The sequence below is a fragment of the Anabas testudineus genome, chromosome 19, assembly GCF_900324465.2.
Source record: "Anabas testudineus chromosome 19, fAnaTes1.2, whole genome shotgun sequence".
Lineage (NCBI taxonomy): Eukaryota > Metazoa > Chordata > Actinopteri > Anabantiformes > Anabantidae > Anabas > Anabas testudineus.
Window position 1 is genome coordinate 11,043,979 of NC_046628.1, and position 27,488 is coordinate 11,071,466.

General features: G+C 40.1%; 1 protein-coding gene across 1 annotated transcript; it reads left to right on the top strand.

The window, feature by feature from the left end:
- Window positions 1-5,768: 5,768 nt before the first annotated feature.
- On the top strand, window positions 5,769-26,901 carry LOC113156093 (vinculin). Its single transcript, XM_026350960.1, has 21 exons — window positions 5,769-5,936; window positions 15,014-15,084; window positions 17,090-17,240; window positions 18,373-18,481; window positions 18,739-18,861; window positions 19,012-19,172; window positions 21,371-21,461; window positions 21,578-21,725; window positions 22,088-22,241; window positions 22,328-22,503; window positions 22,752-22,942; window positions 23,485-23,684; window positions 24,025-24,153; window positions 24,294-24,443; window positions 24,602-24,710; window positions 24,805-25,107; window positions 25,211-25,335; window positions 25,961-26,146; window positions 26,232-26,435; window positions 26,544-26,648; window positions 26,755-26,901. The coding sequence occupies exons 1-21, from the start codon at window positions 5,769-5,771 to the stop codon at window positions 26,899-26,901; spliced, it is 3,201 nt and encodes a 1,066-aa protein (XP_026206745.1).
- The last annotated feature ends 587 nt before the right edge of the window (window positions 26,902-27,488 follow it).

Genomic DNA, 27,488 nt, shown 5'->3' on the forward strand with positions numbered 1-27,488 from the left:
GATCAAAAGGAGAGAGAGATTGAGAGAGTGAGGAGAGAGTAAGAGAAGAGGAGGAGGGAGAGTGGAAGACAGCTTGAGAGAAAAAAAAAGAAGCAAGGGGAGGAGAGAGTGAGCAACAAACATACACTCACTAACCATCTGAGTCAGGGCTGAGGAGAGCACTTTCCTATTGGAGGATGTGAAAAGCCAGGAAAGACAAAAGAGTTTGGAGCATGAGAACTAATCAATTAATTAATGTTCCTTGGACAATAGAGACAGAGATTTAGAAAAATATTTGAGAGAAGTTTACTTGTATGACATGGATCTAGATTTCAGGAAAAGCAAATTACTGTATTTACTACCTCAGAATTGACATAACCCTAATGTTAGGGCCATATTCTTTATTTTCTGTGCACTGATGTAAGGAAATATGTTTATTTTGAGAGAACACACATCCTCATTTGAAACACACTGCATAATTCAGCAGGAGGCAGGTGTAGATAACGCTTAAAGGTAATTTACTGAAGTTGAGTTTAATGTGAGGCTGGCTCTGACGGTTTTTGTCAAGGTCAGAATGGGAATGTTTTTCCTCATCTGCTTACAGGTTTGGGTGTGCATGAGTGTAGCAGGAGATCTTGTATATATACTGGAATCATTCCAGGCATCTGTGGTCAGTCAAACTGTGACCTTCACAAAAATCAGTAAACTTTTAAAGGGACAGATCAAAATATGTGAGCAAAACATTGTGTTGGTTATGGTAGGATTTATGTGCCGAGCCCCTGGGGTAGTGGCAACATCAGTGTTTGGGCAATGAAAAACTTTGCAGCCATGTTATAAACTACTTGTGAAATCAAAGATCATTATAGTATCCAGATTTTTTGCTTTGTTTGTCTATGGTATTGCACCTGCTAATTGATTCAACACAGGTCTGCAAGATAGATATTTTTCCACATCATTTAGATTTTTAAAGACATATACAGCAGCTAAAAGATTGCAAACAATATAACCATGTACAATATAAACATAACCAATATGACTTTCATTTTAGCTCTGATGTAGTGTTCATAAACTCCTTGTGGAAATACAGACATGGAGGAAATTAAAGAAAGAAAAACCCACAACCCTTAACTTCATATTTTGTTGTGCAACCTTTTGAGGCAATAACTGCAATCAAGTGATTTCTGTAACTCTCAATAAGACTTCTGCACCTGTGGACAGGTATTTTAGTCCACTCCTCACGAGGAAACTGTGCCAGCTGTCTTAAGGTTTAAATGAAAAGTCCAATGATGTGTTCTTCATTTCTTTGTTCTATCTTTCACTGTTTTTACCTATGTTTGGGGTCATTATCCTGTTGGAGGACCAATGATCTGCACTTGAGACCAAGCCTCTTGCAGACCAGGTCCAGGAAAGTTGGCTACAGTCCTGTGGACCTTAGATTTCTGAATAGTTTGTGCAACAGTAGTCACAGGAACATTAAGTGGCTTGAAGATGGCACAGTGAAAAGTACTTAAAATACATAAAATATGCCCTGCAACAACTTAACATCAACAACAGATGTGTAAAGGTTTGAAATGCATACAGGAAAAACATTATCTAGGCAAACATACTATTTTCTTTTCCATTTGTCTTGCAAAATGTATACAGTGAAGTCTTTTGGCAAGAAGGTGGGATTTTAATGGGCTGCCAACTGCTGTGCTGCTGCTGCTGCTGCTGCTGCTGCTGCTGCTCCTGTTAACTCTGCTGTAACACTTGTTGCTACCACTGCTGCTCCTTTATCACTTCATTAGCAACCTAAGCAAACAGGGAATTCCAGGAAGACTTTGTGAAAGATATGTTTTTAAGTTCAAAGAGGGTTTTACTCTTCTCATGTCTGCAGCATGGGAGCAAGAGGCTTTACCGCTGAGATAGCAGGGCCCACTGACTCCCCTCACCAGTTAGGCTAAGTATTTGTTACTTAAGCTGACACGAACTGTGCAGGTCCATGTCTTGACTCTGCTTAGTCCATGCTCAACAGTATTTGTGTGTGGCTGCTGAAGGTTTGTGGTCATTATTTTTACAGGGTTGTTGTCCTGCTGGTTTTCTTATGCTTGCTGATGATTTGATGCAAGCATCTGCAGAATTTTCACTGATAATAACTGTTGACGTGTTTTCTCGAAGTGGGTGAGCTTAACCTGGTTTGGCTTGAGATTATAAATTGTTCTTAAAACTTAAAATAACTATTAGTTGTCATAATAAATGTTGACTGTTATGACGTCTATTGCAAATTTTTCACATATGTGTATTGGCTGCATTGAAACCTAAAGTCTACTTATGCATGAGCTGTCTTTCTTATGAAGTTACACGAAAACCAATGTGCTCCTGTTCAACTTTTATTTGCTGCCACACTCAGCAGCTTTCATTGCAAACCTCCAGCTATATGCTAATCATCATCTAACCATGTATTATTGCTGTGTTGTGTACTGTTACATAAACAGGGATTGTCTGCTCTAAGCAGTGCAGTTTTGTTGTTAGTTTAACATGCTTAGGTTAATCATTACATTTGCATAACGAATATGCATTATTCTTGTTTTACATATCTCAGGTTTAGGGTGCTCTATTCTCTACAGTAGTTGGAGATGTTTTGTTGAAAACTAGCCTCATGGTGGCTGGTGCCCTCATATTGTAGCTTGCATAATAGCTGGTGATTGGCTACATATCTAAAGCAATTTGTATGTGCAGTTTGTTGCTTTATAACTATAATAATTATTACATTTAATTAAAAATACAGTGTGGTATGGCTTAATATTTCTTTCCATAAGGGAATGCTGCACACATTAAAACACTGGACATGTTGTACATGCAGATAAATCTGCCAGCTATTCCCAGAAGACTTCCTACTAATTAACCAAAGATGTAACACAAACCAAGTTACATTGAAGTCAGCTACATACATGTGGCGGAAGAATGACTGACAAGGAGGGAGTCATCCTGTGATATTAGACTTTCATGGGAGTAGTATAAGCAGAGAGTAGTTCTGTGACTCCTCTCTGCATTTTTGCTGCTGCTGTTGTCACAGCACATGACAATGGTATTGAGTCAGATACCTCGAGCATCGCTTTCTTGCTGAGTCTCTCTAACTGATGATACAATATCAGAGAGATGACTACATAGTCAGGATGACAGAGTATTCTGTCATCTTGTGTTATCAGAAATAGTCTAAATGTAACACTTTCTTTATACAATTAGACCCATATCACATATGAAGTCATGAGATATTGTACCACAACTACAAACACACTGAACGGACACTGACCAAAACTAACAAATTACTCAATACAAACAAAAATATTATAGTGAAAGAGTAACTGGGTCATACCGCATGAACATGTCTACAAATTATCCTCCTATCATCTCAAGAGACTCCAGTATAAGTCTAAACTGTACACGCACCATGTCACCCATCTCCAGTTGTGGACTTTAGTGCCCTCCTGTGACCCTTTAATAGATTACGAAGCATGTTATCTGCATGTGGCATTCATTCTCGCACTCTTCTTCTTTCTTTTACTGTAATTGTTTTGATCTTTGTTAAACTGGAAACAGGAATGGACAGCAGCTTTAAATCAGAATAAATAAGAAGCAACATCTACTGATCTTACAATATTTTATAACAAGATACTGAAGAGCCACAATAGCCTCTCTCCACTTGAACACTTTATATTAGGCTAAATGAAGTAATCAGCATGCATGCTCACAGTGCCAAGGTCAAAGTAATGACAAATAGTTTACAGGTCTTAAATTTAGAAGATAAATATCCATGATAATGTGGGCTCACATGTATAATAGGATGATTAAAGCTGAATATAGGAAGTCCAAGCTGTTTCAGGTTTATGCTACCATACTGAAGAACAATTGTGTTAAATGAGTGCAGTACAACTCATCCTGTCACCACAACAGACCAACTACAGGACTAGTTATACTGGTACTTCACACTCATGTATTTGCAGCATTAACTGGTTTAGTCAAAATTACTACAGGACCCAGCTGCAGTATTTAAAAAGTCTGGATAGTTTTTTTAGGTTTAGCCACATCATTCATGTCGTCTGTGATAAGATAAAATTACTATGTTGCTGCTGCAAACATTAGGGGGTTTGCCCAGATGTGCATCTCTCTGTCTTGATTTTCCTTTAAGCTGCATTTACTTTTTCCAACCACATGATGGCATCCGACTGCTCATATTTGAAGAGATCAAAAGAAAAGGGGGGGGAAGCAGCCAGTCTGTAACATCTGGGCCATGTTGAGGTCACTTATACTAAGAATTTGGTGAATTCTTCGTGCTAATTATCACCTACAACTCTTTGAGCGGATATAGTTGTCTAAGATTTGTGGTGTTGAGCACACTGAGTGCTTACAGTGTTATTTCAGGACTTTATCCCGCCTCCATGCAGCAGCAGAAACCTGATCTTATCAGTAGGGGAGTAGAAGAGCAGGGGAAGGTGTAGACCACCAAAGTCTAAGCAGCCCTGCTCACATTCCAGCATGGACACACAGGATGGGCTCTTCAGTAACTGGAGTGGAAACAGCAGACCATGTCTGAGGTCTATATTCAGGATAGAGTCTTCTACATAGTCCATTTATCGGACTTGAGATGGGGGGAGGCAGCATGACTTAAATAGGATAGATGGAAAAACTTTTTGAAGTGAGAAATTACATCTTGTAATTGCATTTTCTTTTGCCTTTGCAGCCTTGATTACATAAGCGAATAGTTGTGTTCACAAGTGGCAGTCAAACTCAAAGATCTCCAGAGTTTCTGAGTGAGATGTTGTTTCATTGATATTTGGTACAATAACTCCTTATATAAAAGGGAAGCATATCAGCCCCTGTGTTTACGCAAAAGTTCAAAATGAGCAACTTCCTTGATTCTTTCATTTTGGACTCTTCCTTTTTAGGCAATGGGCCGCTGCCTCGCAGTCTCTCTTGGGATTCTGTGGGAATTCCTCAGCTGGTTTACTTGGCAGCTGCCTTTTGATACTCAAATATTGTCATTTCACTGTGAGAGGTTGACAGAGAAGGAACTGATAAACATGCGTCCTGGGGTAGTGAACAATGGCGAATGGTTAGTGTATACTGTAAATGGTATTTTGGAAACTGGCAAAGCAAAACACGGCCAGACATCTTACAATGCTAAAAGTTGTCTCATTAATGCTTGACGATCAAGGGATGTATAATTGTCTGATGTATAGACAAAGGACAGAGGACATGACATTATACTCACTAATGAGGTGATCACTTTGAAGTTAATTGGATATTCTGTTTTTGCAGGGAGGTCAGCAGTCCTGTCTGTGCCTCTGTTAGTCCCAGCTGCAGTTTCTTTGGCACAGCAGCTTGTCTGATTGTGTCATTTACAGCCTCTGAAATGCACACTCCTCACAAACACTGCACACATTTCCCTTTTTAGGGCATGAGAGCCTATTACGTAATTTAGGGAGCAAACTCGCCTTTGTGGAAGGGGGGAGGGGCCCTGAGGAAGAGCGGCACCCGGATGGACCAATCAGGCGCTGGAGGGAGCTGCCTTGTGCTTCTGTGATTGGCCAGAAGGCAGCCCGGTCGGTGACGTCGAGGGGGCTCTCGTCCGGACTGAGTTGTTCACGCTCACGGCTCCACGGGAGGAGTTGTAGTCTTCGTACCGGAGGGGGAAACTGTCCTGGGAGAAAACTACCGGGATTGTTCTAGCAGGAGTCTGGGAGAACAGTACCTTAGCTGGTGGGATATTCACTCTTTTTCCTCTGGGGTAGCGTCCTAAAGTTTTCACCATGCCGGTTTTCCACACGAAGACGATAGAAAGTATCCTGGAGCCGGTGGCTCAGCAGATATCCCATCTGGTGATAATGCACGAAGAAGGTGAAGTGGACGGGAAAGCTATCCCGGACCTGTCGGCGCCGGTCGCTGCCGTCCAGGCGGCTGTTAGCAACCTGGTCCGGGTGAGTGACTTTTTGTGAAAGTGGAATCTGGTAAAGTGTGCCCAAACTCGGCGGGTGTGGTAGGCTACCTGTCGCTCTTCGTCCCACGCCGGAGTCATGTTAATTAGCGTTAACGTTTAGCTAGCCACCACAGTGATATACAGTCGCCCCCTTTTCTCTTTACACGTTCAATGACAAAGATAACAAATGCATCCTCTCCCAGTTTACTGGAGCTGTTTGACTTGGGGCAAAGGGCAGTGACGCCCTTTTCCCCTTGAAAATATGCCCTGCCTCCTCCCGAGCTGACTGCCATAGCTCGACGCAGGCAACGGCTGTTCAAGTGAGCCAGGTACAGGAGCAAGCGACATGAAGGAATCTCATAAACAGGATGCTCAGTTTATCATCAAACCATCTAGACTTGTAGGTGTTACAGTTTGTTGTATTTGTTTTTAAACTGTAAAGCTGAGTGGGACAGTTGGAAAAGTGACTTGGACTGGAGTCCTACATGGTTTATGTCAGCTGTCACTGCTCAGCTAGGACCAGAAGACACCATCAACCTCCACCAAGGCTGCACATTTGTGTTATGCTGCACACTGTGACCTTAGTCTGGTTATACATTTTGACAACAGATATCTGTGTGGTCTGTACTAAATACTGATGCTTGTGAGGTAAAGTTGCTCATAGTGTCATTGTCTGTAATTGATTTAATAGAACAACAAAATAGTCATCAAAAATAACATCCGTCACTTGTTTCTGGCCTAATCTAGCTGAGATACCATGGTGTTAAATGCACCATGTTGAACAGATGAAGCTGTGGTTCTGTTTATTTGTAGAATCATCAGCATCAACATAACCACACTGTTTGTTTTCTTCCACATTGCATCAACTAAGAAAATGCTAATGTCATTTCCTCAAATTTGAGCATAAAATTCAAACAATGCATGGCACGTTTTTTTTTGGTTGGTTTTTTTTTATACCAAGGAAACAACGAGATATGAGGTGCCTGTCAGCTATTGTGGCTTTTAGGGAAATGAAGAGATAGAAGCTATATTAAGGCACACTCATTCCTGTGTATTGCCCTCTCTATCAGTCTGGTCAAGCACACAGCCCCTGGCAGTTGTGATGAGGCAGGCTATACATTTGGCCTATTCCCCTGGTGTATCTTGTAGCAAAGGCATGCTTAGTTTAGAAAGATTGTTAACCTTTGCCCTGCAATTTACTCAATAGGTTTTATGGTCTGGGATCATTTCATATTCGCACTTCTAGAGAAATATAAATCGTGATGATGCAGGCTGCAAACTATTGTGACTGGTGCACTTGGTAGCACTCCGGTGGCACTGTCTTCTGACATCTTCAGAAAACAGTAACTGCAGCATCTATTTGCTCCAACTCCAACATGAGCTGCTATTGTTTATAGTGTACAAAAAAACTCGTGTAGCAGTGTGTTGGTGTAACTGCTCTGCTTTTAGGCTCTGCATAGATTCCAACATGTTACATGCAACTTTATAAGATGATAATATGTTAAAGCTTGATGTATGTTCTGACACAGGAATATGTCCTGTGCAGCCTCAAGTAGCTTGGGGTGAAATGATCCAGGCTTTCCAGACATCTCTCAATTGTAATCAGATGTTTCCAACAGGGGCATGAATGAATGGATAAGCCTGTAATTATTTCCAGTTGCTGTAGCAACATAACAACATTGATGGTGTTATGAATTCATTGATGTTAACGATCAGATGTAATTCTTCTGGTTTTAGTCCCACTAGTTCCATGAGTCATACATGACCAAGTGCAAATAATAAAAAACAGGCACACAGTGTGCCTCCTATCTTTGACTTCTTTGTTACTGGTGACACTTGAATACTTTTTCATCAGTAATTTGTGGTAGTTTTTGTACACTACAGTTTAAGTGAGTCTGTTAAGCAAAGTAAACACCCAACTGAAGAGTAAATTTGTGTTGCTGAAAGGATCCTTGGAAGGGAAAAGGATGAGGCTTTGTAATTACATTTCTCCAGACATTCTCAGGGTGGGGCTCTGTCAGTAAAGCAATTTACCGCATTGTCTTTGTTGCCCACAAGACACAGACTTCCTCTGTTGTGAATCATATTCAAAATCTCTTGAGCCACAAGCTCAAGCACAGTTTATCAAGATGGATTGTGGACAACCTGAAAATCTGACTGAAGGAGTGTTGAATATCTCTTTCAGACTTATATTATGATGATTGTGTCAGGTGGCTTTGACATACCAACACATAGTAGCTGACCCTGTTGGATTGCTTTTGAATGCCTAAGTCTGAGGTGATCCACTGCACTCCATGCAGGTGCATGGAGATAAAACTGTCCCTTTAAATGTAGCATTAACACAAAGCACTGGGAATGAAATACTTAATGGGCAGTCTAACAAAGTCTCCTCATTAGTGCACAACATCTTTGACTTCAGTGTTTTTTGATTAAGACAATGAGCCAGACCCCATGCCAGGATGAATGTGAGGAATGTGAAGAATTCCCAGCTCACAGGGGGCTGAGCTAAACCTCTGAATGAGCAATTTACTGAAATATTGAGTGAGCTTATCAATGAACAAGCTTTTCTGGAGGAAATGCAATGAAATGCAAGTAAGCCTGTTGCTTCTTGCATAAATGTTTTGTGCAAAAGTGACATAAAGTTGTCAGCATATAAAGAACCAACTCCAGTGTTTCATCTGTTCATTTATGCTGCAGTAGTGCAGGGGAATTGTTCTAGTTTTGTGTCACATCTCTCAGGTTTAAGTTTCAAAATGAAATAAAATGTGGTTCTAAGCAGTTTTTCAGGCATAATGAAACATTTACATGTAAAACATTTTGAGTAAGAATACGTTTGGTATGCACATCACAGTTAAATACATGTAGTTTATTTAATGTAGTAAGTGGTACTATGAGTTAAAATATGATCATACTAAAGCACTTGGAAGAACAACATAGTTGTTTGTCCGTTGTTACTCTTGTTGACTGTACAAGGCATTTTATTTCAGGTCTGTTGTACTTCATTTTTTTCATGCCTTCATGCCTTTTTATAGGCATTAGATAAAGAAAAAAATGTCAGTGATGTAAGGTCCTGGAACGGATAAAGTTTGAAGTGTTTGTCTTCCTGTTTGCACAGATCACACGCTTCACATTACTTTCAGTGCTCTCATGTGCAAATCACCAAGTGATTGTGCAGTTGCTAAAAAAAAAAAAAAAACCCATCTCCTGCAATGTTAGTGAGGTTACAAAAATAACAAGAAATGCAATTTGTGGAAGTTGCCCAACCCAAGTGCTTGGTTGTGTATGGTTGTATAAGTTGCATGAAAAATGTGACTTAATACAATTAACTTGTTCTGCAACAAGGCTTGGAGGTGTTTAAAAGTTTTATAGAGGTTTACTGAAACTTATAGCAAATACAACACAGAGAAAGATTTAAGAGTTTTTGATTTCTGAACTGTGATTAAAAGAGCAGACCATAAAAGAACTGGTGCTTCTTACTGAAATGTTTTAGTTATCTAAAACACTTTTTCAGTCGGTGTCACCCTGCTGTCCCAAACTTAACACCCACATGTTCAGATCCATTAACCTCACTCACTGATCTCTGCAAGTAACAATAATTTAGGAAATTAGGACCCAAATTATTTGTCATATTTGTCCATGTTAGGTAATATTTCACTGCACAGTGCTCACTTGCTCCCTCCTACAGTAGTATTGATGTTATACACAATCATAATTAAACAAAAGCCAATGGAGGCACCTTTACCAATTGCACCTAACTAGACAATTTAGTTGCATGGTCTCCAAAAGTGGTCGCAAAATGCATCTAAATGGTCTGGAGCCCTGGTTAGTCTACTTATTTAATTCTTTACCAATGGGAAATAGACATCTTCATTAACTAAAGTGCTTATAGAAATACAAAAGAAAATGCTTCCTATTACCTGGTACTCCAGCTTCCTGCAATTCGTCAAGGGAAATATTTTCACGCTGCTTACTGTTTGATTCTGTCATCTTGGCAGCAGAACAAGAACTACAGAGTCACCAATGTTTGCGTAGTTTCCAATGAAATGAGGTAATCAAGTCTTCACAGAAATGCATTTATGTTATTTTATGGTTTCATACGGCATCTTTACATTATAGCCTTCATGAATTCAATGAAAACCTCTCAGGCTTGAAGGACTCAGAGGAGTGTTGAAATGATGAGGAAATGCAGGAAGCCAAGTCAGGAAGACCCGGCAGCTGTCGGCTCCACTCAGGGACAGGAGTGTGGGCCAGTGAAGGGAAACCTCTTTCCCTTTGCAGTGAGGATTATGATAAAGAATACTGTGCACTAGGGAAATCACTTTTTTCTTTTAATAAGAAAAAACCCAAAGATTTACTTCAAGTTAATCTGAATGCAGTCTTTTCTTTCTGGCTCCTTTACTGCCTCACCTGGGAGAGAAGCAAACAAGTGGTTTTTCACACTTGTAAATTTTATGAAGTCAGCAAGCAGTCTTAACTGTATCCAGGGCTTGAATGAGGTTTGAGGGATTTCAGTACTCTGAACCAGCTGCCGGTATAGCCCCAAATGTTAGTCCTGGCCAACAGTGTGCATTTAGAAATCTAATTTGAACTGTTGCACATATATATAACTTTCTTTATTTCTTGTTCACTTAGGGATTTAGATCCATTAGGTCCATTAAGTCACTTTTGGATGATGGAGGTTGATGTTACCCTCAGTAGATAAATCAGAGTAAAATCAATTAAAGTAATCCCTCAGTCGATCTCTGTACTTTTAGCAACTGTTGCTCTGGTGGTAAATGACAGCTTTGTATTCATGCTTTCCTTTTTTAAGCGTAAGATTTACAGTCAGAGAGCCGATCCCTAGGAACTCTGTAGGAGCTGCTAAGCTACTGTAACATCAGATAGACGGTTGTGATGTATTTTCTTTGCCTGCAGGGCCTGTTTTTGCAATGACCACACAGGCCATTTGATTTGTTACTGTCATCGCCTTGAGCACCCTTGTGTGCAGCTATTTCCTGAACCAGATTAATCAGCACTGTTTGACACCACTTGACAGATGCATGATAAAGTCACTGACCTTCAGTACAACCTCTCTGCAGCCCCTGTTAGTCATTATTAGTCAAAATCCATTTGATATCTCAGAATGCTTCACTTGCTGGAACTGAGACTATTGATCAAGGGTAGCTAATGCAGTGCTGTGCCATCAATTTGTGTGAGCGTGTCTGATCAGATTGCGCCGCAAAGTCACTTGGAGTGGGAATCGGTGTCCGAGTTGTGCCTTGAGGACCTAAATCTCCGTGCAAACAAATAGTTCCTTTGTAGGACATTGCTAAGAGAACCAGTGACAGTGCTTGCCAGAATTTTGCCAGCATAGATCTTTGTGGTCACCATGACTAACACACTATTGTGCTGAAACTACCCAACATGTGAAAGGCAGGCTGTGTCTTGTCAAACTGGAGGCTTTCAGGGTGCCCTTTCTTCTACTGGCAGAGCAATGGGCTGCTGTCGACAAAGCATAGTCTGTTCGAAAGGAGAAGCCACTTTATCAAGCTACTTCACAACACAGGGTGTCCACACATCCAAGTAGTCTTGGATGGTAAAAGGAGTGTTCATTTTCCACTCCAGACACAAATAAGACTGTCAGCTAGTGGCATGGTATGTGGCAGCTTGGAGGAAGATGACACTGAATCGGTGAACGGTTTTAAAAAGATGGTGAACAGCTGTCCTTCTTTAAAGGGCTTGCTAGAATCTATTCAAGGAATGTGATATTTATGTTGTGGTTTGGACTGTAGGTTCGACTGTTCTAAATAAGACCTTAAACTGCACCGCCCTGCACCACTGTTAATCCTGCCTTTACTTTCAATTATCAAATAAAGGCAAATGCCCAAATCATATTTTGTTTAATAATAAATAGGTGAAAAGTAGTTGGTAGTACTGGGCCAGTTTTAATAATAGATTTATTGAATCAAATTTATTTATCAAGTATTTTAAGACGGAGATTTGATGCATTTTCAGTTTTATATAATTGTAAATTGAACATCTTTAGTTTTGGGCTGCTGGGCAGACAAAACATGGATTTTGAAGCTGTCATCCTGAATTCTAGAAACTAGAGACTGACATTTTCACTTCCTTCTATTACTGGACATCTCTCTAATCATTGTCGTATTACAATGACCACACAGTCATACATTACTGACAAACTATTAATATCGGTAGTTAAAGTAATCTCAAATTCCATAAAGTCTTGGTCAGTGTTGTGTGTCATAACAGCGTAGTTTAAAATAGTGTAGAAGAGAGAAGGCATCACAGGCTGCTTGACAACAGTTATAAATTTAGGGTCACTGTTCTATTTTTGCTGCAAATTGTTTGATATCCAGATACGAGGAAGAGGCTCTGGACAAAGGAGGAGTGATGACCTGTTAAATACTATACTGAGCCTCAAGTCTGCTTTGTTCAGACACTCCAGTGTGATACTTCAGGGGAGAATATGACTCAGGACTCATAAAACGCAGCGTGCACTCAGCTTTTGGCTTCTACAGTTTTGGCCTGTAGGGTTGTCAGTCTGCCTTCTCCCCCGTGTTTAGTTTTAGGTCATGTCTAAACTTGACTTGATGTCGTAAAAATTCTCAGTTCTATTCTGCGATTACACAAACATGTGTAGCAAGTTTTTCAGTCAGTACCCTAGATAATATGTCCTGCAAGAGTACGGTTAAGTCATTCATATTTTTATTGTCAATTTGTAAAACTTTAAGTCTTTTATAAATTGATTTGTAGTCAAAAAATGAGAGGTAGTCCAGCAGTTATCCAGGAATATGATTAAAGGAAATCTGCATTCAGATACTTCAGACAACCTCTGTAAAATGTTTAACAAAGCATTAACAGATTCACACAGTCCAAGTGATAGTGAATTTTTTTCAGAGCGCAGTACTGTGTCGGACACTTCCTCTCACATTTTTTTTTGCTTTTGTTCATAGCTACTCATTGGTGGGATGTCAGGGTGGCCTGTATACACTGCTGTTTCAATCTGGGATGGGCAGCCTCTGCTATGCTTCTGTTTTTGTTTGGCATGAGCTGCGGACTAATTTATGACCCCTCAGTTACTCAAAGTCCTTCTGTGCCAGTAAGAAGAGAGTGAAGAAATGTATGTCTGCTCTGCTCCGTTTCAACGGCCACGTCAACCTTCGGGAATGGCTCTGCTACTTTGTGTAGCTGGACATGTTAACAGGCTCTCTGAGTACCCTACATAACCCAAATAAAGGCAGAATTTCCTTTTTATCATATATATATTTTTATTATATATTATTTTTTTTGCTTAATTTCTTTCCCATCTAAAACTAATGCTGAAAACTTCAGGATAGTTGAAGATGTTACTGGCAAATTGTGTGTGGTGATTAAGTAATTGCTAATTTACCATTGTTAAAATAATAATATTAAATGTAAAAGATTGAAATTTCCCTGTCGGGCAGTGAAGCTGTCCATTTAACCAATTTAATGTGGCGCTCTGGTACGAATGTGTGATCTTTTTAACCAATGGTAGCTCGTTGTGGTTGAGTTGTCTCACTACAGAGCCGAGGTCATTGTGGGGGAGTTGAGTCATTTTGGCATAGAGGGAGAGGAGGCGTTCAGCTGCTTTGTACATTATAACTGCTGAGGCTTGGCATGCCCCCAGCAGCTGCCTTGTTGGCTTGTCTGAGAACAACTAACAGGGCATCGTTCTGGAAAACTACATGATTAAAGACAAAACCCCCTTAAGGGGGCAGTTTTGGTAACTGAGTTTTTCCTTATGCATGTGACATGCTGTTGATGTATGAAATGTGTACTCAAGCTTTGGAATAGAAGTACAACTGTCGCAATCCCTCAGAGCTGAAGATGTAAGTGTTGACTGATACAAAATCCCCATGACTGATGAACTAGTCATCAGGGTTGAGGTGGTGTGTGTTTCTATCCTGTCTCGACTGGAGTCCATTTGACCACACCTTCTGTCACTTTTCAAATATCAGTACCTAATTAGACTGTCCAATGTGAGGTTAAATCATTACCTCTTGTGTCATATACCTAACTGATTTTGGTTTAAATGTAATCCAGCAATTTGCAGTTTCATTTTCAACAGTGCAGCTTGAGTCATAATGTGCCTCAGCATGCGATGACGATAAATGAAGCAGAGGAGGTTAAAACTACTGCAATTTCTATTACTCATGTTCAGAATTAACACATCACAAAGTGCATTTCCATGTTCGTAGAGGTAGTGTGACATGTTAGCGCTGTTTCTACAATTGTAGTGCACTGATTTAGAATTGTGGTAAGACTCATATCAGAACTATATTTAAGGTGTAGCTGATACTGCCCAGCCAACCAGAAACAAGTATTTCCTGTGTAAATTTTGTACATTATTTATTTGTCATAATTTCTCTCAGCTGCAAACACTATAATGCAGCATTAAAAGTAATATTACTTCAACAAATTTCTGTAAATTAGACTTAAACTACTATTAAAACTAGCTGCTCGATGGTGGGTCAGTTTTAAGCATTTTTGCTACACAGCTAAGACTTTAACACTTTCTTTCTGTTTTCACACTATTCATGTGTTTAGCTGAGCTTTATCTACATGCCTCCAATGACACAGTATTGTATGAAAGTGAGAGTGATTATACAGCATCTGTGTTGACACTGTATTGGAGCACTGACCTCACAGATGTTTGCTAAATGCATGCTGGGACAGGCTTCCTGCCCCTGTTACCCAAAAAGAGATCAAACAAAAGAAAAAAAACGATGGGGGGAGTCAATTTAAAACTTACTGACTATAGCATTGAGCACTGGTTTCATCAAATAACAATAATTAACTTGTTTTTTTACAATATATATGAGCAAAACGTTCAAGAAATAATAAAATATAATTTTCCATTTAACTTCACAATAACTGCGTCACAGATTTTATGTTGTGCATGCACAAAGGGCCTCTCATGTGTTTCATAAGTCATTGCTTGGAAATGTTGTGTTTCTTATTAATTGTGCATGACCTCTTTCACTTCCTTGAAATGTCTTGTCAGTGAAATCATACTTTAAGATTAAGGTTTACTCAGAAAGTATGCATGTGTTGCAGGTGGGGAAGGAGACTGTACAAACCACAGAAGACCAGATCATGAAAAGGGACATGCCACCAGCTTTCATCAAGTAAGCACATATTAGCAATCCTAAATGTATACAGTTGTAAACCTCTCAAATGTATTTGGATGAAGTAGTTATTTCTTTGCAACATGTGGAACCCACCAGCCTCTTTTTGGCTCTCTTTCTCTCTTTATCTTTTGCAGTAATGGCTGGTTGTGCCCAAGCAAAGGTCAGGCATGGCATGTTAAGTGCCTCAGTGTCTTGCCCTGGTGAAACATAAATACTTTCTTTCCTAGGGAGTACATCCAATGAGCTGAAGGCCACAAACTCATATATGTGTTCATACATAGTCACTGACCACAGCTGCTTTTCATTTATGTTAAAACATAAAGTACACACATGTACACATTTAATTGGTGTATTAATTTCCTTGGCAGACTCCCCATCAGCTAAACCATTACGTTGTGCTCATTCTCTGTCAGTCACTATCAGTCTTTTTACCAATCTTTTACACTCATGGGACACTATGTCAAGGGAGGGAAGGGCGGGTCCAGGGAGCTCTCGAGGTCGGGAAGAAATGAATTGGCAGGCACAGGTTGTCAGGCTCTACACATTTGGCACCTCAAAGTCACATCGTCACTTTGTCGTTATCCATCAGCACACGTGCTGGAATGTGTCTCCTTCACTATATATAGTGACTGTTGGGACCCAGTTTATGCATGGCTGTTTCTCGCTAGTGCACGCTGAAGGACGCTGGCTGGCTCTGCAAAGACATGCGCACACTCACGTCAGCCTTGATGTCATGAACATGCATTGGCCTTTACCATTCAAGAGACTTGCTCTGTTAGAAGACTGTCAACTGAGGTCCCCATGTTTGACTCCTTTGCCATGCCCAAAAAGTGGAAACAGCAATAATATTACAACCTGTTGCAGTGTCAAAATTTGTCCTGTAGCAAAAAGTATGAAGTCAGTATACTGTTGAAACTAGAACATGTTGATGCTTGTTCAATCCAAGCTTGTAGTCTGTGTCTGTGCAATATGGCTATTATGACACTATGCAGACAGCATGTATGCTGCTGAATCAAGCTGAGCCTGCAGTATTCGCTGCTCTGGAATAGACCTAACACATCGCATCCAGGAGGTAACCATGAATCATTTACATTCCTTGGAAACAAGGATTGAATTGGTCTGGTGCCAGCCAGAAAGGATCTTTACACGACATCTAGATAGGGATACCTGTACTGCAGATGCTCAAATGTCAAAATCAAGATAATTTTATTGATGATCAATACAGATCAATACAATCACAAATCAGAATCATTTTTTCTATTAGCACCTAAATCAAAATACTACATACAGTATATATCTGAAAGAAAATGTATATTTATAAGGTCAAGAATTAAACTAAAATGACTATCCTTTACTGTGTTCTTTGAAAAATACACACCAGGTTTTAGTCACACATTTACTCTCAGATTATTATACAGGAAGGAAGAATATTAGATGTGTGAAATGAGTAACATTTGAGTAAGACATTCACATGATGTGGGATTTGTATCTCTAAAGGCTGTAAAGGTTTGCCAGCAGTTATGCTTTTGAGTTGGAAATATATTTGCTTTTGATTACACCTGACATTAATTACAGTCAGTCCAACTAGTTTTATTCATTTAGATCTCTGTGGTAATATAAAAATACATGTATTGAGTGTGAAACAATAGTTATTTTAGGTTTTGACATTGTGATCACTTCCTGATTTACAATTCAATTCTAAATGGAAGTTGTTTTTAAAGTATTTCATGTACGATTTAGTCAGTTTTTGCATTAGTAGTAAATGTCCTGAAAAGCATTTAGGAAGAGGAAGTGAAACAAAGTCATGTTTGGATAGCAGTTAGTTAGCACTGTAGGTAATGCTAGTTGTTTCCCTAAGCTTCCATCAGTTTTTGCTGCAGAATATTTTTATGTTTTCATGCATTATATCCAGCTGGCTTCAGAAAGGCTTTGTATCATCAGCATGACTTGTTTTGAGGACTTTTTACTTGTCTTCACATCAATTGTCTTTTGCTTTCCACAGAGTGGAGAATGCATGCACTAAGCTGGTGCAGGCAGCCTCCATGCTGAAAGCCGATCCATACTCTGTTCCTGCTCGGGATTACCTCATTGATGGCTCCCGGGGAATCCTCTCTGGGACCTCTGACTTGCTTCTTACATTTGATGAGGCAGAGGTATTCAGTTATTCATTCTTTATTTATCTTATTTGGAAAATCTTTTAATCAACATAAGCTTGTTTGCCAAACAAGACGATCAGAAAGCAGTTCTTATAGGAATTAATTATTGATCCAGTGACTCTGCTTGATATCAACGGTTTTAGAGGTTAAGCGTATTCCACGTGTGAATTTGGTGATGATTTATTGATATTCCCAACAGTGGAGGAATTGGTTTCTCTAGCTCTCATGCTCTGGAGTTCTCCCAGTGCATGAATAAGTCATTAGTGCAAAGTGGTGTGTCCTTACATGTACTGTGATTTCTTTTTCTTTTTCACCTGAACTTGTTAGATGTGTATTGATGATATTTCAAGACACTGACTTCTGATAAAAGCAAAACACTGAATTTCTTATAAGCTTCTAACAACAGGGCACCCAAGTACAAAAATGCCAAGCCAGGGACTCAAATATGTACTAAACAAAGCTGCCAGTGTACAATACTAGGTCTCACTGAAAACAAATGGCATTAGGTTTTTATGAGTTTGCGTAAATCAATTAACATATCTATCACACATATGAAACACATGAAATACCCTCTTGATGCTTGAGAATCGTAGTGGCCTCCTCACCAGTTCTTCTGATAATGATGTAATGCTTGTAAAGACAGAAATAACCTAAAGTAAATACATTTAGAACATGCTTGTGGAACTCTCCATATTTATAACACAAACACTTCCTAATTCTTGAACTAGGCAGAAGTCTAGTTCGTCATTCTTATCCTCTCGGGCATGGAGAGCATTAGAAAAAAGTTGCAGATCAGCTTTTTGTGAAAACACATTGGGCTGCTGTCTGCAACAGTTAGCCAGACTCAGCAGGAGCCATCAGTCAGCTGTGTTCATGTTTTCCAATGCAGCTTAGGGATTGCTCTCTATAGTGGAGCCAGTGAACTCCAGCAGGCCACATAAAGCTGGAATGAAGCAGGACAAAGCAGCTAAAATGTCAGTAGGCAGCTTTATCCAGAGTGTAATTACAAGGAATGTGAATGGTGGGTTGCAGATTCTGTGTTTGCCTAATCACTTTTCTGAAGTGCGCCAACATTGTTTTTGAATTAGCTTTTGTTGTTTTTTTTATTCTGACTAATCTGCTATTATAGGTTCGCAAAATAATCAGAGTGTGCAAAGGCATCCTGGAGTACCTGACAGTGGCAGAGGTGGTGGAGTCTATGGAGGACTTGATAACATACACAAAGAACCTGGGACCAGGTCAGTCTGCTGATACAGTGATACAATTACTGACTAACAGCGCAGACTCAACATTATCTCACAGATTTTGCTGTTATGACTGATTCTGGCTGTATATTCTATGGTTTTTCACATGTTATAATTCAGATGTGTTGTGTCAGTAGAAAAGTACTCAAATTCTCTACTTGAGTAAAATATTTTATTGAGAAAGATGCCCAATGTACATTATTTGGGAAAATATTCTTAGTGTCTCTCTGCCTCTGGCTTGTTGTCTCCAGGCATGACGAAGATGGCCAAAATGATAGATGAGAGACAGCAGGAGCTGACGCACCAGGAGCACCGTGTGATGCTGGTCAACTCCATGAACACAGTCAAAGAGCTACTGCCCATCCTCATCTCAGGTAAAATCACACAAAAACCTTAAAGAAGAGGGATTTCTGCTTGTTGCATGTGTCAGATTTAATTTACTCAATGTTTTTTTATCTTTATAAAAGCAAAATCCTTAATTACAGTAAAAGGTTTGTGAGTGTGAGTTGTGTTTTGTATTTCAGGAATCAAAATCTTTGTGACAACCAAGACATCTGGCAGTCATGGTGTGGAGGAGGCCTTGAAGAACCGTAACTTTACCTTTGAGAAGATGAGTGCAGAGATAAACGAGATCATCAGAGTGCTGCAGCTTACATCCTGGGACGAGGATGCCTGGGCCAACAAGGTATGCACAATAGTTACCTGCTATGCTTTTGCAGTTTGACTGTGGACTTCAGTGTCACATTCAAACACTTTTCTTACAAACTTGCATAAAGAAAAGAGACAGCTTCACTCTGAGATCTGCTCAGAGCCTTGTGTCTAACTTCTATAGTCTCCCACACTCTGAGAATACTTTTTGCAAGAGGCCGCAGACTGGAGATGGTATGAAATGGCCGGGTACATTTCTTTTGATTTCTCAAGGCATGCATTGTCATCAGGATGAACTTATTTGAAGCTTTACAGGTATGAATAATGCTAAGCCAATAGCAGGTTGTTATACTTAAACTTTCTCTATGTAGCTAGTTTATTTGTTGCATTTTGTTTTTCTGCTCTGCATATTCCTGCGTCTTTCCTTTCCCAGCATTCTCTAAATGGCGCCATCTTGTGCCACTTTTTTTGTTGACAATCTTTTGTTGGCCTCATTTGGTATGTGCAGTTAAACATTTGTATTTATGTCGTTCTTCCTTTCTTTTTACCATTTCTTTCTCCCTTCACTCCCTGTAGAAGGTAAGCCTTTACTCTCACGCCCCTTGGTTGTGCAGCAGCATGTCTGACAGATGTGTGTGCTGTCTTGTGCTTTGTGGTGCCATTTTGTGATTTTAAGTAGAAGTACTCTAGTGAGGATAAACTGATGTCTAGCAGGTTGTAATGTAAATAAACAGTTTGACTGTTGCTATGGTGCTATTGCAATGGTGTTTTTTTAAAGTGTTAATCTGGTTGACTTGCTGAAATATTGATCAATCCGGTATTTTTAAAAGTTCGTTCTTTTGTTTTGCTTCATAACATGATATTGTATCAAGATCTGTGTGTCCTCCTCTGTCTCCTCTGCCATTTAAATCTCTACTTGCATGTCCTCAACCTGTCTGGTTATTGATTAAGCTGACTCATGCTGTATTGATTTGGCTTAATTCATTCATTAACCTCTCTCTTTACCAGAATGATCAGGTTTCGCCTGATCTGTAGTTGCATTTAACTGCCACAGGAGGAAGATACATAGAACGTCTGACATGGATTTTATTGTTTGAACGGCTACTGTTTTGTTTAAATTCAACATACTTTTCCTAGTTCACTCACAAATCATATTTCCATGAATACTAAATATACCCTGCTCTTTACACAGTCCTCATTACTAATGCCATGAAACAAACCATGTCTACTTTTTGAGTGAATTCATTCTGTGTTTGCATTTATATGAATATAAAGATCCTTACTGCCCATCTTTCTCTTTCACTACTTCACTGTTTCTCAAACATACTCAAGTGAATAACAGCAGGTGTTTATGTATGTTTGAACAGTAATCTAATTCACCCACACAGCACAGGGAACATCACTTTACACTTCTCTTCTTCCTGTTTTTCCTTCCTTTGTTCACCTCAGTTACTCCAAACTTCCACTTATTCAAACAAACATGATTGTGGCTCTCACATATTGGATTATGAATCATTTCAAAATTTGCTGTGGTTTGTTCTTACTAGGCTTTCATTTGCTATGAAACTCTTACTGTGATGAAGATTCAAGCTGCACAACAAGGAAATTGTGTTTTCTGAAAGTCTATTATTGTACAGCAAAAAAAAAAGCTCACTAAACCACTCATTCATCTGCTTTAGTCTTCTGCTTCGCTCCATGTCCTACAGGACTCGGCTTTGTTTTGCAGACAGCAATAAGTGGACTCATTGTCAAGTCTGCTGCTGTTGAACAGATTGTTGTATTTCCATCCACTATGATTGAGATACAATAGAGAGTTGTTTGTCTTTTAACATGACACATTCGTTGTCTATGATGGAAAAGAATGATGGAAACCGCATGTGCTACGTGGTTGTGCCTGACAGATGTTAGCAAAGCTGCACGTGGACTGTTATATGGTTTATTGTTTTGTTTTGTTTTTTACCTAAACTAGTTAATTTGATTATGGGAAATGATGAACCTTCACAGGAAAAGTGAATGAAGCCTTAGTTGTTAGATGTCTTGATCTCATTTCTAAATATGATTTCATGAAATAAATGTAAAACTTGAACTAACCTAAAATTCTAATCTCTAGAGTATAAAGAGAACATGTACATCATACACACTTTAACTGAATGGATGAATCCATTCTTTTTAGTTTCATTTGTCTTCATTGATTCCCATCAAATTATTAATTTATTCTGTCTTTCAAACCTAAAGGACACAGAGGCCATGAGGAGGGCTCTGGGGCTCATTGACTCAAAGATGGCCCAGGCTAAGAACTGGCTGAGAGATCCAAACGCTCAACCAGGTGATCAAGATCTTCATCCCTTAATTTATTTATTGCATTTGTATTTCTTACTTATTGTATCCTCATGCTTTTTACTTAGTTCTATCAAGTGATGCTAGTGTCCTTTTTGCTTGTAGGGGATGCAGGCGAGCAGGCTGTCAGACAGATCCTTGATGAAGCTGGGAAAGTGGGTGAACTGTGTGCTGGCAAGGAGCGTCGAGATATCTTGGGCACAGCCAAGACTCTGGGCCAGATGACTGACCAGGTGTCTGAGATGAGAGCCAGGTACAGTACACACAGTTAGTTTTTTTTTTTTTTTTGTGGATCTGTGTCACAACTATAGCAAAATATTTACCCTGTGTATTTGATTAGATAGTTCTGTGTTGTGTAATTGTATATTTTCCTAGATTGTAATATATTTTCATTAATAGCTTAATTTAATAATAATTAAGCATATTAAAAGCAGCTTTCTGACATTAGTTCATTATCTAATTTAACCTCTAGATGTATTAATGCTCTAAAAAAAAGGGATGGCACTGAGACTAATCTTGAAATAGGCTTTAAGTGAGAAAATGTGATTCTTAAACAAGAGGAACATAGAGGTGTTTAGGTTTATGTTATGTATGCCTTTTCTTTGTCCATCCCAGAGGTCAGGGGGCATCTCCAGCCGCCATGCAGAAAGCTCAGCAGGTTTCTCAAGGACTTGACGTGCTAACTGGCAAAGTGGAAAATGCGGCCCGCAAACTGGAGGCCATGACTAACTCCAAGCAGGCCATTGCCAAGAGGATTGATGCTGCTCAGGTGGGTCATTAATCCTTATTGGAAAATGTTGTCATCTCTCACTGAATGACCTGTGTTGAGAGTTTTTTTGTTTCTGTCTCGCGCAGAACTGGTTGTCAGACCCTAACGGTGGCCCAGAGGGAGAGGAGAACATCAAGGCCCTGTTGGCTGAGACCAGAAAGATTGCAGACATGTGTGAGGATCCCAAAGAAAGAGATGACATATTGCGCTCTATGGGAGAGATCGCTGCCATGACTGCCAAGCTGTCTGATCTTAGAAGACAGTAAGTTTCTGATTGTCTGGAATATGAAACTGTTTTATGCTTAGTTTAAGCCAGAATTTGAATGTCTCTGGTCTTTTTAACCCTTCTGGTCTTCCATACTTACACCAGGTTTTCACATGATTTAATTCAAAAGTCCAATCTGTTTAGAACTGTTTTAACTGTAGCTGGCACATAGACTTAATTTCAATCATATCTTCATAAAAAAACACCACTCCAGACCTTTTGTTCTTTTTTTAAATTCCTCATAGGGGTAAAGGTGACACTCCAGAGGCTAGAGCTTTAGCTAAACAAATCGCAACAGCTCTGCAGAACCTGCAGTCCAAGACCAACAAAGCTGTGGCCAACAGCAGGCCTGCAAAGGCAGCTGTGCACTTGGAAGGAAAGATTGAGCAGGCGCAGCGCTGGATTGACAATCCCACAATGGATGACAGTGGGGTTGGTGAGTCTGGCTCCCATCCTCTTCTACTTCCTTTGATACTCCACATTCTTTCCACTGCTCCTGTGGCTAAATTGCAGACGGGACACTTTGTGTCTACTATGCTCGACATTCCACAACACCCTTCCATTGTTGCTGTCTTCGGTTTTGGCTTCTCTCCTTCAGACATGGACTCTGTTGTACATGTTTACGCTAGAGATAGACACTGGCTATTCTAAGAATGATAGTGGTAGCTTCATTACTCAAAGAAACAACAAAAGATGCTAGGGATTTCTCCTCTCTAGTGTTGATACAAGAAGCCATTAAAATAACCCACAACGATTTAATAGGCAGCTATTTGCAGGTTGTAGCCATGGTCAACACTAGCATATACAAACACTGCTTGTAGGACACAGCTTGGATACTTATAAGTTACTTATAAGTCACTTTGTATAAAAGTATCTGCCAGATGACTAAATGTAAATGTAAAATATTATTTAGCAGGTAACTAACAGAGTGTTTTTTTTTTTGTGTGTGCATTCATATATTTGTCTGTGTTTCTCCAGGCCAAGCAGCCATCCGCGGGTTGGTGGCAGAAGGCCGTAGGCTGGCCAATGCACTGCCAGGCCCATACAGGCAGGAGCTGGTGGGTAAATGTGAGCAAGTGGAGCAGCTCATGGCCCAGCTCGCTGACCTGGCTGCCCGTGGGGAAGGGGACAGCCCTCAGGCACGTGCTGTCGCTCAGCAGCTTCAGGAAGCCTTGAAAGTAAGACGGCTCACACTTGACTCATTCTCATTCAGACCTGTAGCTTTTCTATAATCAGGATTCATACAATGAAACACACAGCCCCATCTGCTGGTTGCTGGTCATAGCACACATGACATCTATATTAAAGCTCCTTGTGGCCTTTGAGAATCTGTGATGATCTCTCTCTCAAACTTTAAGCTTTCATAATGTGTAATAATCATTAGTTGTAGATTTTAATATATACTAGTATATGTACTAGTATGTGTAACAGGCATTAAAATTAATTTACAATTTGTAATCTCGGTGAACCTTCCTGAGTGTGCTGACTGGTTTTTAAATCTGTTTGTCCTCCTTCCAGGATCTGAAAGGAAAAATGCAAGAGGCAATGACTCAGGAGGTGTCCGACATCTTCAGTGACACTACCACCCCTATCAAGTTACTGGCAGTGGCTGCTACTGCCCCTCTGGACGCTCCCAACAGAGATGAGGTTAGTGGTACAGTCACTCTGCTCCTTATTGTGATATCACTGTGCTGAGCCTCCTTCTGTGGTATTATAAGTATTGGCAGAGTGTTGTAATACTTTAACAAGTCCCCTGGACAATTGTTTTTTTTTTTAATCATGTGTAGGTATTTGATGAAAGGGCTGCCAACTTTGAAAACCATGCCAATAAGCTTGGCGCCACAGCAGAGAAGGCTGCTGCTGTCGGCACTGCCAACAAGAGCACAGTGGAGGGAATCCAGGCTGCTGTCAAGTCAACGAGAGACTTAACACCACAGGTATGTCACGGTTTAGTGTTTATTACTGTTTCTGTACTGTAAGTGTCTGCACTCCTCTCTGCATCACAAGTCAAAGAGCTTAAGCGTTTCTTGTTTCTTGAGCCAAGCTTTTCACAGTTATCACTGGACCAATAAATAATGGCTCTGGATTGTTTTAGGTTGTATCTGCTGCTCGTATTCTGCTGAGAAATCCTGGCAACCAAGCTGCGTACGAACATTTTGAGACCATGAAAAATCAGTGGATTGACAATGTAGAGAAAATGACAGGTGGGGTTCCCTAAACATGATGTCATTGTTTGCATTGGTTATGTTTCATACCTCATGCTGTAATTCCCCACACTGACATATTATGGATGTTTAGGACTGGTGGATGAGGCCATCGATACCAAATCTCTGTTGGATGCTTCGGAGGAGGCCATTAAGAAGGACCTGGATAAGTGTCGCGTGGCCATGGCCAATCACCAGCCTCAGATGCTGGTGGCCGGTGCCACCAGCATCGCACGCAGAGCAAATCGTATCCTACTGGTGGCGAAGAGAGAAGTGGAGAACTCTGAGGATCCTAAATTCAGGGAGATAGTGAAGGCTGCATCTGATGAGTTGAGCCAGACAATTTCACCCATGGTGATGGGTGCTAAGGCGGTTGCTGGAAATATCCAGGATCCAAGTAAGTTGATGCTGCTTGTAGATTTAAAATTTTTATTTTGTGTTTACAGTGTGTAGAACATTCTGCTTAATGTTTACTTTAATGTGTTTGTTTTGATCATCAGGTCTTCAGAAGGGCTTTTTGGACTCGGGTTATAAGATTCTTGGTGCTGTGGCAAAGGTCAGAGAAGCCTTCCAGCCCCAAGAGCCAGACTTCCCACCACCTCCACCAGAACTGGAACAGCTTAATGTAAATTCTCTTCTTTTTTTTTTTATTTCTTACATTTTTGGCAATTTGCCTTTTTTATGTGATGTCAGCAGTGTAATGACATTTACAGTTATCTGGAAGTTGAGTCATGGCAACTGGACTTCCTTTAGTTAGTTGAAAAGTTTTGCTACTCATCCAAGTAGCTTCTTCAGTCTCTACTGTAATGTACAACATTTACAGTTGTACATTATAGTGGTTAAATAATTTAAAGCTCCTTTGTTATATAGCGTTTTTCCATTTCATGGTGTCAACTTGTATTTTTGTTCAACTAAATAAAAAAAAAAATTCATACTTACAAGGCAATTTAAGAGCTTTTAAAACACTTATTTATAGTTATAGTTTATAGTTATTTTTTCTTTTAAGATCAGTACACTTTTTTTAGTTTGTTAATAATCGTTCCTTTGGCTTGTCAAACAGCCACATACCAAGAAATAAGATAAACATTCCTGACAACCAGCTATATTGAGGAAACCAAAAGCGAGTAGACTCAGGCTGATGGCAGTGGAAAAACATGCAGTGGAAAAACACCATTAGTGTGATTAGTGTCCAAAATGACTTGTGTATTTAAATTACCAAACCCTAAGTATACTTTGATTAATCGTTATAGCTTAATGATGAGGCAGCACCACCTAAGCCTCCTCTTCCAGAAGGTGAGGTTCCTCCCCCAAGGCCCCCTCCTCCAGAGGAGAAGGATGAGGAGTTCCCTGAGCAGAAGGCTGGTGATATGGTTAATGAGCCCATGATGGTAGCTGCCAGGCAGCTCCACGATGAAGCCCGCAAATGGTCCAGCAAAGTAAGTCAACACTGCCAACACAGGAATGGACTTGCACTGACATCCTAAGCTTTCAGTCTGATTGTATTTCTCTCGTGCCTCACAGGGTAATGACATCATTGGTGCTGCCAAGAGAATGGCCTTGCTTATGGCTGAGATGTCACGTCTGGTGCGTGGAGGCAGTGGAAACAAGCGCGCCCTCATCCAGTGTGCCAAGGACATCGCAAAGGCTTCTGATGAAGTTACACGGCTGGCCAAGGAAGTGGCTAAGCAGTGCACTGACAAACGTATCCGAACCAACCTGCTTCAGGTCAGTTTATTAATGTGTAGATGGATTAATGACTTTTTACTGTGGATGAACTAGACTAGATTATTTTTGAACAATTTTTTGACTTCTGGCTTCCTGATCTTGTTTCAGGTTTGTGAGCGTATTCCCACCATCAGCACTCAGCTCAAAATCCTGTCCACAGTCAAAGCCACCATGTTGGGTCGTACCAACATTAGTGAAGAGGAGTCAGAGCAGGTGAGCAGAGTCATCATGGCAGGCCCCACTATTTTTTTTTAAAGCTGCCGCAATAGATTCTTCCACGTATATCACCTTTTAATGTCTTCTGTTTATTTTCCACCAGGCTACTGAGATGTTGGTCCACAACGCTCAGAACCTGATGCAGTCTGTGAAGGAGACTGTCAGGGAGGCTGAGGCAGCTTCCATTAAGATCCGGACAGATGCAGGTTTCACCCTCCACTGGGTCAGGAAGACCCCCTGGTACCAGTAAGACAGGGGCTGCTGTTTCCCTGCTTTACGCTGGTTCTGTCCAGCTGTCACGGAGGACATTAAATGGACAGATGTGTGCTTTATCAGAGCTAACGCGGGCAACGTGTCTTTATCAGTCCCATGTCCTGTCTGTAACAGTTGCTGTTCTGGTAGAATGTAAACAATGGGACTATTCGTACAAGCTGTGGGTTAGATTCTTACTGGGAGTGTCTTTTTTCCTAAAGTGTGTAAAAAATGTGTTTTAAAGTTTATTTTGACATGTCCCAGAAATATATATATTTTGATTAGAGATGTCATACTATCTGGAGGTGGATCTTTTTTTTTTCTTCTAGACGCAAACCACAGTAAGTTTTAATTTACATAACAATAATCATAATGTTATCATCATCATTCATTTAGCCTTCCCTTGGACAAGCACATGAACTTGGGGACTTGTCACAAGCACAGTATAGGCTTACGTTCAGCACATGCTACACATACACAGTGGTTTTGTCTGTTTACACTATTTTATGTTATCACAAGCGAAAGTAAAACACTGCTCCTTATTTTACATTTTGTAGTACAATTGTAGCTATTGTTATTTTCTGC